This window comes from Nicotiana attenuata, unplaced genomic scaffold (genome assembly GCF_001879085.1).
Source record: "Nicotiana attenuata strain UT unplaced genomic scaffold, NIATTr2, whole genome shotgun sequence".
NCBI classification, from domain to species: domain Eukaryota; kingdom Viridiplantae; phylum Streptophyta; class Magnoliopsida; order Solanales; family Solanaceae; genus Nicotiana; species Nicotiana attenuata.
In genome coordinates, this window is record NW_017670774.1 from 45,545 (window position 1) to 56,227 (window position 10,683).

A 10,683-nucleotide genomic window follows, 5' to 3' on the forward strand; every position below is an offset into this window, starting at 1 on the left:
GCTAAACACCCCCTTCTCGACCATCCGGTCGAGCCCTTCACATATGAAATACACTGGGGGGTGGCATGACCTGGGGTCCCTCTCCACTCCAATCGGGGCAAATCCGGCAAAGCCAAGGTCACTATCTTGGCGTGACAATCAAAGATAGCATGATACGGGGACAACCAATCCATCCCTAATATAACATCGAAATCTACCATGTCTAAAAGCAATAAATTGACATGGGTCTCCAGACCCTCAAATACTACCACACAGGAACGATGAACTCGGTCGACCACTATAGAATCACCCACTGGTGTAGATACATATACAGGAACACCCAAGACATCACTAGGCATAACCAAGTAGGGTGCAAAATAAGACGACACATATGAATACGTAGACCCAGGGTCAAATAGCACTGAAGCATCCCTATCACAGACCAGAATAGTACCTGTAATAACAGCATCTGAAGACTCAGCCTCTGGCCTGGCTGGCAAAGCATAACACCGGGGCTGGGCCCCACCTCCCTGAACCATGTCTCTGGGACGATCTGCTACTGGCTGACCCCTACCTCTGCCGGTCCGAGCTCCACCTCTACGGTCTCTACCTCCACCTCTATGATCCCTACCCCTGCCTCTAGCTGGCTGGGCAAGCTATGGATCACCTAGTGCCTGAATCATGGGGCGAGGACCCTGCTGCTGAGAGCTACTCGAGGCTTGAGGGCAAAATCTAACAATGTGACTCGGGTCACCATAACCATAACAAGCCCTCGGCTGCTAAGACTGCTGGCCTTGACGACCTGTATGTCCTCCCCGGAAACTCTGAAGTGGCGGTCCACTGATGGGCTGCTGATCAGAATAATGCTGCTGAGAACCACCACCGCCTGGGGTACCATGAGAAACCTGGAGTGCTGACTGAAAGGGTCTCGGTGAATGGCCTCTACCATAAGAATCCCTACCTCCAGACGAGGTACCACTGAACCTACCAGAATGACGAGGCCTCTTATCCAACACCTGACCACGTCCTCATGCAAGAGCCATCTCCACTCTACGGGCCGTATTGGCCGCCTCCTGAAAAGAAATCTCACTACCAGCTCCCATAGCCATCTGGAGACGGATCGGCTGAATCAATCCATCAATAAACCTCCACACCCTCTCTCGCTCTGTGGGGAGTATAAAAATAGCATGGCGTGCCAAATCAATGAACCGAGTCTCATACTGCGTGACTGTCATGGAGCCCTGCTGGAGGTGCTCGAACTGCCTGCGAAGTGCCTCCCGCTGAGGGACTGGGAGAAACTTCTCCAAAAATAACTCTGCAAACTAATCCCAGGTCAATGCTGGCGACCCTGCTGGTCTGGATAAACAATAGTCCCTCCACCAAGTCTTGGCAGATCCTGCTAGTCGAAAAGTGGCGAAGTCGACCCCATTGGTCTCCACAATACCCATAGTCCGAAGGATCTCATGGCAGCTAAATAAGAAGTCCTGTGGTGAAGCACCGCTGAATGTGGTGGTGAAAAGCTTGGAGAACCTATCAAGCCTCCACAAAGCATCTGAGGACATAGCCGCTCCATCGCCGGCCTGAGTCACAATACCTGGCTGAACTGCCACATCTGGCTGAACCACTAGAACCTGAGCCTAGGGAGCTACCTGCTCCGGAGTACGTGTAGCAGGAGTCTGAACTCCTCCTCCAGCTTGAGAAGTGGTTGGTGCTACTGGAAGCAAACCCGCTCTAGTGACACTCTCCATAAAGCCTGCCAGTCTGACTAAAGCGTCCAGAAGATCTGGGGTGACCATGAACCCTCCTGGGACCTGAGCTGGGTCCACCGGAGCTGCTGGGGCTGGAATCTCCTCATCATAATAAATATGAGGCTCCACATATGGGAATGCTGCCCGGGGCTGAGCTCTGCCCCTGTCTCGGCCTCTGGCACGGCCTCGGCCTCTGCCCCTCACAGGAGCTGCTGCTGGGGGCTCGGGCTGCTGCGGGGTAGAAGAGGAAGCACGTGTTCTCGCCATCTGCGAAAGAACTGAGTAGAAGGACAATCAGTATTTGAGAAACAGAATCGCACGACAAGAAAGAACAAAAGTGAAGTTTTCCTAACTCCGTAGCCTCTGGGGGATAAATACAGACGTCTCCGTACCAATCCCTCAGACTCTACCAAGTTTGTCCATGAGTAGCGAGACCTATGTAACCTAGAGCTCTGATACCAACTTGTCACGACCCGGATTTTCCACCATCGGGAGTCGTGATGGCGCCTACTATCGGAGCTAGGCAAGCCAAGCCTTTTAAACTTTTTTTTCTGATAACATCCCAACAACAATAATAATACGAGTCATTTAAATAAAAGCGGAAGTCTTTAAAACACAGATAACTGAAAAAAACCCAAAATGCGGAAGTTTAACATTTCTCTACCCAAGACTGGTGTTGCTATCTCACGAACTACTAAAGAGTGCTACAAACAAGTCTGAATAGAAATACATAAGTGTCTGTCTCGGTACAATGAAAACAAACTGAAAACGTAGAAAGGGACTCCGGCCTGCGAACGCCAGCTAGGCTACCTCGTAAGTCCCTGGACTGAAGTCAGCTCCCGATCACTAACCTACTGCTGTGGTCCAAAAGCTGCTCCGGTACCGTGATCTGTGCAAAAGAGCACAGAAGTGTAGCATCAGCACAACCGACCCCATGTGCTGGTATGTGCCTGGCCTAACCCCCGGCGAAGTAGTGACGAGGCTAGACAGGACTCCCAAATCAACCTGTGCAGTTCAATGTATATATATGCAAGGAAAGAATACAGAAATTAAACAGTTAAGAGGGAGGGGAGCATACTATGGGGGAAATACAGTCCGGATATAAAGTCAACAATTTATGTAAGAGACAGGGCAATAACAATAGCTAATGAGAGCAGGAACATCAACAGTTGCACGGCATCAACCTTCGTGCTTTTACTCTCATTCTCACCAAAAGCAATCAAATGAAATGCACGGCATCACCCTTCGTGCTTTCCCTCACATAACTCTCGTATCATGGCACGGAATGATCCTTCGTGCAATTATAATCAAATCAGAGCACGGAATGACCCTTCGTGCAAATATTACTCTTCCTCACCCAAATAGTAATCACAACCAAACGGGGCAAGGGGATAAACAAATAATAAGAAATGTCCCGGCAAGGGAATTACACAATTAACAGCTAAATCCCGGCAAGGGAGCAACAACAATACTTTCACATCCCGGCAAGGGAGATAATCAATATACTCAAACCATCCCGGCAAGGGATTAATCATATCACTTTCTATTTCCTTCATTTCTTACTCAATAGTCTTTTTATCGTTCGAGCCAACGCTCCAAAGAATTTACAATTCATAATTAGTCCTCATACTCTTCACATTGCATAGAATTCATCAATTAACATGGAAGAGTCGTAACAATATCAGGATAAGTACATACAAGGAGCCACGGTCATGCTAGACACCGGTGTATAGATACTCGTCACCATGCCTATACACTGTACTCGATCATTTAGCAATTAGCAAATAATAACACTCTAATCCTATTCCTTCAAGCCAAAGTTAGATCAAACACTTACCTCAAATGCTTCCAAAATCAACTCAAGCCTCTAGTATAGCTTTACCCCTCGAATTCGGCTCCAACTCAGTCAAATCTATGAAATAACGATTTTACAATAATAATAATTGCTAAACAAACTAAACCCAATGCCTAAATATGAATTTCTAAGCTTTCTACCCAAAATTCCAAAAATCGACCCCGGGCCTGCTTGGTCAAAACCCGAGGTTCGAACTAATTCCATGTCACCCATCCCCCCACGAGCCCGAATATACAATTTGTTTTCAAATTCGACCACAAAACGAGGTCTAAACCAAAGAAAATTGAAAAGCCCTAATTCTACCCTTTTCCCCCAATTTACACCTTAGGTTACATGTTTTAGGTCTAGGAATTTGATAAATGATGATAGAAAATGAAGAAAACGAGTTAGATAATACTTACAAAAGAAAATTTGGTGAAGAAGAGCTCTAAAGATCGCCTATGGGCTGTGGAGAAGATGAGTTCGTGTGTTTTGGGTGAAAAATCCCGTCAATGTTCTGTTTTGGGGTATTTAAAATCACTGGGCAAAATTGCCCTTCGCGTTCGCGGGAAGGGGGCCGCGTTCGCGAAGGGTAAACCGGGTAAGCATAGCGAACGCGTGAAGTCAAGCGCGAACGCGTAGAAAGAATGTACTGGGGGGTCCGAGGTTTGTTCTATGCGAACGCGTTGAAGGGCACGCGAACGCGATGAAGGGATCAGCAAAGCTATGCGTTCGCGGACAGTGGAACGCGAACACGAAGAGGAAATTACTGGGCTCCTATTTTTGGCTTACGCGATCGCGAGGTCCAAGACGCGAACGCAAAGAAGGAAGATTCAGTACTACGCGAACGCGAGAGGAAGGGCGCGATCGCGAAGAAGGAAATCCCTGTGCACAAATACCAGATTTTTCTGCAACTTTCTAAGTTCAAAAACCACTCCGACACACCTCCAAAACACTCCCAAGCCCTCGGGGCTCCTAACCAAACACACACACTAACTCATCAACATCCTACGAACTTAACCGAGCGATCAAATCGCTAATATAACATCATAAACGAGGAGTCAAACCTCAAAATCATAATTTTTCATTCTAACTTCATAAACTTCAAATTTTAGATATTTAGGTCCGAAACACGTCAAATGATGTCCGATTTCGACCAAACTTTACAGAAAGCGCTTAACACATATTTAAGACTTATTCCGGGCATCGGAACCAAAATACGAGCCTGATACCATAGTCTTTTAATCAATTTTCATTTCCAGTTTCCTTAATAATTCCAGAAAAACAATTTCACAGAAAAATTCTTTTCTCGGGCTCTAGACCTCGGATTTCGACTCCGGGCACATGCCCGAGTCCCATATTTTTCTACGGACCTTCCGGGATCGTCAAATCACTGGTCCGGGTCCGTTTACCAAAAATATTGACCAAAGTCAACTTTAATCATTTTAAAGCCACATTTTGAAATTTTTCACAGAATTTAACATATAATCTTTCCGGCTACGCGCCCAGACTGCGCACGCAAATTGAGGCAACTACAAGTGAGGTATTCAACGCCTCGAAAGCTCGGAAAAAGAGAGAAATCCGGTGATGACCCTTTGGGTCGTCACAAAAGACCAAAAGGCGTAAGCGGACTAACCCTGGTCCCTTGAGGACCCTAGAGATGATGATACCAGCATAGGAGAGGTCGTTAGAGGCCTGGGGGTGGTGAGAAACCACCATGGATGGCCATAGATGAGTGACAGCGAGGGTGGATTAGGGTTAGGTTTGAGAGCATTGGAGAGAAAAGGGGTTTCAGGGCGGCTGTATGGAGGAAATGATTAGGGTTTAGAGGGTCGTTTGATTAAAAAAAGGTAAGTATTGATGTGGACCGTTGATCTAAAGGATCAACGGCCACGATTTTATGGGGATCTTGGGTCGGGTAGATGCAGATTGGGCTTGGGTGAACTGGGCTGGTATTAAAGGGGTTTAAATTGGGCTGATTTAATAGGCTAGGTCCGAATAAAAAAGGGGCTATTTGTTAAATACATAATTAATTGCCAAAATTTTTTTTTAAAAATGGTTAACAAATTACAAAAAATAATTTTCATGCATGGAAATGTTTTAAAGTAATTACTTAATACTTAAAAAATATAAAAGGCTATTTTCCGGTAAAAATAATCTAATAATTCATGCATAGGCTATAATTGCAAAGTAATTGCAATTGCATCCTAAAATACAAATGTGGCTATTTGTTCAATAATTAAAACTTAATACAAATGCAAATGATAAAATTAAGCCAAAAAATTATTATAGAACTATTTTGTGATGCAATCAATGATTGTTTTTATAAATAAATGCTGGGATAAGTTAATTAAAATATTTTAAAAATGAAAAAATTGTATGAAAAATACTAATTGGTGCCAAAGCATGGTTTGAAAATATTATGGGAAAAATTGGGTATCAACGGTAAGAAATAGTTCATTGATTATGCATGTATTATCATTTTCAAATAGTAAATGTTGTGAATCATAAGTCATTGAATCATGTCCATGAGAAGGATAATCTTATATTCAATGTTCGACGTGGCGATGGTCTTCATTTCTATTACTTCCTTTACAACCGTTGAATGTCATACGACGAATCCTCGCACTACTGCTAGTGCTTGAAAACAGTGATATGCTTTTCTTTTCCTATAAAAGATATGTGAAGCATCTTATTCTCTCCACCATCAGAATTTTAATTAGCCTAAAATGGATTAGGAGGTAGACTAAATTTGAGAACTGTGGCCTGTGAAGTAGATTGATGATCGATGACTACTACTACTACTTTGGATGGTTGGAAATAAAAGTACAAAAAGGCATTTTCGATTTTTCATTTCAGAGACAATAGGAAGAGAAAACAATATTAACAAAATGAATTACGTAGTAAATATTTTTTACAAGAGTTTAAAAGGTCAAAGTCCAAGGAGTTGCGAGTCATTACTTTAAAAACTGAATCTCAACAGAAACAACACTAGACGAATTTGTCCAATTGTTTATGTTTTGATGAGCGGAATTATCTTGTATTTGTGCCGATAAAAGATACTACATACTCAATGAATTAATCGAAATGAATGTAAGCTGATTGACATCGTCCTTATAAAAAAAACAATGATATAGACAGAAAATGGATATGTTCTTATCAGTAGTTTTAGCAATATCTGTTTATTAGCAAATGCAAGTTGCATCCATAAAGAATTTCCTTTTGACAATATTCCAACAACAATATGCCTCCAGCTGGACATCTAACATATATAACCAAAGTCTACGAATCTTGAGATTGACGGCGAAATCCAAAATGGAGATCAATGTCATTGTCAGCAAAGAAAATTTCACCTGATTTTGTTGACTAATTGTCCATAATATATTATCAAGGACCCCAAATTAGGAATGTTAGTAAGATATTATTTGTGCTGATCAATTCTCATTTTTCGTGTCTTAAAAAGGAAATCAAATTCTCATTGCACTCAAGCGAGCTTCATACCTTATTCTCTTTCCAGGGTTTATCCAAATGATCTAAGTTTTATTTATTAGTTGTGTAATAAATAAATATTTCTTTTATATGTTTCAGTATAATTAAGCGAATTCTAACAAGTTGCTCATCTAGTTTTACAAGCTATTAAGCAATATTAAAAGTATAAATACTTATCTATATTTTACTTTTAGCAAGTTACAACACTTGCATCTCAATATAAAGCAAGTTGACATCAGCTATATGAATCTTTAACGTTCATATCGCGATGCTTAAGTGCATCTCACTTCAATGTTGTTTAGATTGAAATTTTAAAATTATGTAATAAAACACTAAAAGTTTTCTATACTTTTTCTTCACTAACATAAATCTCTAATCAGTGGCGGATCCAGGATTTTAAAGTCGTGGGTGCTTACTGATAAAAATTCTTAAAGAAGATCGAGGAAAAAAGAGTTTAGTTATGGGTGCTCACTCAATATTTATCTAAATATTTTTATAATTACCTATACATATTACTAAATCTTGTCAAAGATAGTGAGTGCTTGAGCACCCAAAAACAGCATGTAGATCCGCCACTATCTCTAATAAGACTAAGAAACTTTCGCATGAATTTCAATCCAAACTCCTCTGTATTGCCTATGTAAAAAAAAAAAAATTCCTTCATTATATATGTCCTATTTTCATTAGTTTCGCATGAATTTCAAGAGATTATATCATCCTTTTTTAACTTACTTTTTAGTAAGCCAATTGAATAAGAATTGTAGGGTATATGGTGGGATAGCAAGTGTTCTTTCATCTTGATCAAAAATTTTGAATTCCAAAAAATGGAGTCCTCTTTAGTAGGGATCACTAAAACCATCATAGTAAACTTCAACGACGCAAATTCGAATAAGTGGGGCCGATAGGTTTTTGGAACATTGGTTGATTAAATAAATAAAAATTAGATTGAATAAACATTTTAGTCATAAATTTTATTCGCAACTACAATTCAAATAACCCCATTATTTGTCCACGTGTTAGGTGTATGATCACACAATCACCAATAGTCTCCTGCCTTCTGCTATAAAACCCCGACTCTGCTTCACCATTCTCATCGCAATTCACAAACTCTTTTTTGATCAATAGATTCCTAATCTTTTCCTAAGAAAAAAAATCATGTCTTGCTGTGGAGGAAGCTGTGGCTGTGGATCTGGCTGCAAATGCGGCAGTGGCTGCGGAGGGTAAGTTCTTTGTAAATATTTAGTACTAACATAACTGATCCTATTGATAATTTATTTTTCCTTTCACTCCATTTATTTGTTTCTTGATTTTGATTAAATTGCAGATGTGGGATGTATCCCGACTTGGAGAATACCACCACCTTTACCATCATTGAGGGAGTTGCACCTATGAAGAAGTTAGTCTTATTTTAACTTTCTGTCTCTATATTGAGTTTAATTTCTTTAAACAAAGAACATTATCAGGCCACCTAAAGCATAACTTCAGGTAACAATTCATGATAATCAGGTTTAAGGCAAAATGCATACTTTACCCATCGACCTTGCACTCAAATCCCTCTTACACGCTTGTTAAACACGGGAATAGTATTACATACCAAAACTTCTAAAAGTGTGTCAATTGCACACCTCTTTTGCCATGTGTCACACGTGTGTATTACACATAAAAGAGGCGCGTGAAAACTAAAAATTTCATCTGAAATTAAGTTTTATTTTATTTTTTCCGTTTTTTTAATTATTTCCTTTTTAAATTAAATAAAAAAAATATCAACCCATGTCTTCTTCCTCAACCCCAAACCCCAGCGCTCCCTCCCCCCTCCCCCCTCTCCCCGTTCGTCTTCTTTCCCAACCCCCATCCTAGTTTTGTGTGCCCCCTCATGTTTCTCCCCTCCAATCCCCATGACTAAGAAGAAAAAGAGAAAGAAGAAGAAAATGGGAGCTATTGGGTCTTGTAAAAATCACAATTATGGACCTTTTGAAAAGCTTTGAAAAATTTAATCGGGTCTTGTTATTTTGTTATTCCATGACCTAGAAAATTAATTTTAATTCGTGATTATTGTTGAGAAAAAATTTACTAAAAATATGCTGAAAATTTGGTAATTAATTTTGATAAAATTCAAAGATCACCATTAACAAGTTTGAAGCTTTGGGTTTGAACTTGAATTTGAAATTTGTATAAGGATTTGTGATAAATGTTGTTAAAACTTGTTAATCGGCAAAGAATTGATCTATAGTTTTGGGAAGAAGGTGTTTGTGGTGGAAAGGGTGGTGGTAGTATGGTGGTGGGGTGGAGAAGATGATGGGGTTGGAAAGAAGAGGGGGGGGGGGGGTTTCTTTTTAAGTTTTTTTCTTTTCTTAGGGAAGATGAGGAGAAGGGGTGGGAGGGGAGGGGAGGGGGGATAGAGGTTTTCTTTTTCAATTTTTCTGTCTTTTCTCGATTTATGACACGTGTCAGATGCTGATTGGCGCGTGTAATAGCAATCTTTAAGCAAATGTGGTCAAACACCGAAGTGGTGTGTAATTGACACACCTTTAAAAGTTTTGGTGTATAATATTATTCCCGCATTTAACAGGTGTGTAAGAGGGATTTTTGGGTATAAGGTCGATGGGTAAAGTATGTATTTTGCCCAGGTTAAATAATCTAAAAAAGAAAGCATATAACCTGCTACAACAAGGTGAAATTAAAATACCTTAGTAAAAGAATTCGTCATACAGAGTCAGATTCATATTTTAGACTTTATAGGTTAGACTTTTATATTCTGACCACTAAACTTATTACACTTTCGCAATTATTACACTCAAAATTTTAGTAATTTTTCATATTATGTATATTCATGTTAGGGTTAAAAATAGGGTAAATTTCACAGATGGTCATATAACTATGACTTTTTGTCACCAAAGTCATATAACTTTATTTTCTCACACAAAAATTATATAACTATGACTTTTTTTCACTAAAGTCATATAACTATGTTTTCTCACACAAAAAAATTATATAACTATGACTTAAGTGAAAAAAGTCATAGTTATATAATTTTTGTGTGAGAAAACAAAGTTATATGACTTTAGTGAAAATAAATCATAGTTATATGGTCATTTGTGAAATTTACCCGGTACAAATACTAGGTTCAGTTATCCATCGAGCCTATGTTGCATCTGTCCCTATAGTGTAGTTCACATGAGTTAAATCTCTCTAAATTTTGTCAAATTTAATTAGGGTTAAATGACAGACTAATCGCATAACGAAAATAAACTCGAAAGAAGAAACAATTTTAGTCTAGCAAAAAACTGAGTAAATTTTTCATGAATTGCAGCTATGAGGGATCTGCTGAGAAAGCAACAGAAGGAGGAAATGGCTGCAAGTGTGGAGCAAACTGCAAATGTGACCCTTGCAACTGCTGATGAACATGGTCACTAGCTGGCCCAAAAATATACTATGTGTTTTAAAAGCTTTGTAGTATTAATAAGACTACAACCATGAAACTGACCATCTCCAAATCTTTTAGATAAGGTTTGTTTGATGTTGTTTCATGGTTTTTCTGTTTGGTTTTATAATCTGATATTTGTATGAAAGGAAGCTGATTTGGTCTGTAACACGAACTTATCAATATATAGAATACAAGTTGGCTTCTCCTTT

The 10,683-nt window shown here is 39.8% G+C and overlaps 1 protein-coding gene across 1 annotated transcript; it reads left to right on the plus strand.

Moving 5' to 3' along the window:
- Nucleotides 1-8,126: 8,126 nt before the first annotated feature.
- LOC109243199 (metallothionein-like protein type 2) lies at nucleotides 8,127-10,683 on the plus strand. Its single transcript, XM_019410108.1, has 3 exons — nucleotides 8,127-8,270; nucleotides 8,375-8,446; nucleotides 10,361-10,683. Exons 1-3 carry the CDS (start codon nucleotides 8,206-8,208, stop codon nucleotides 10,446-10,448), a joined length of 225 nt encoding a protein of 74 aa, XP_019265653.1. The 5' UTR covers nucleotides 8,127-8,205; the 3' UTR covers nucleotides 10,449-10,683.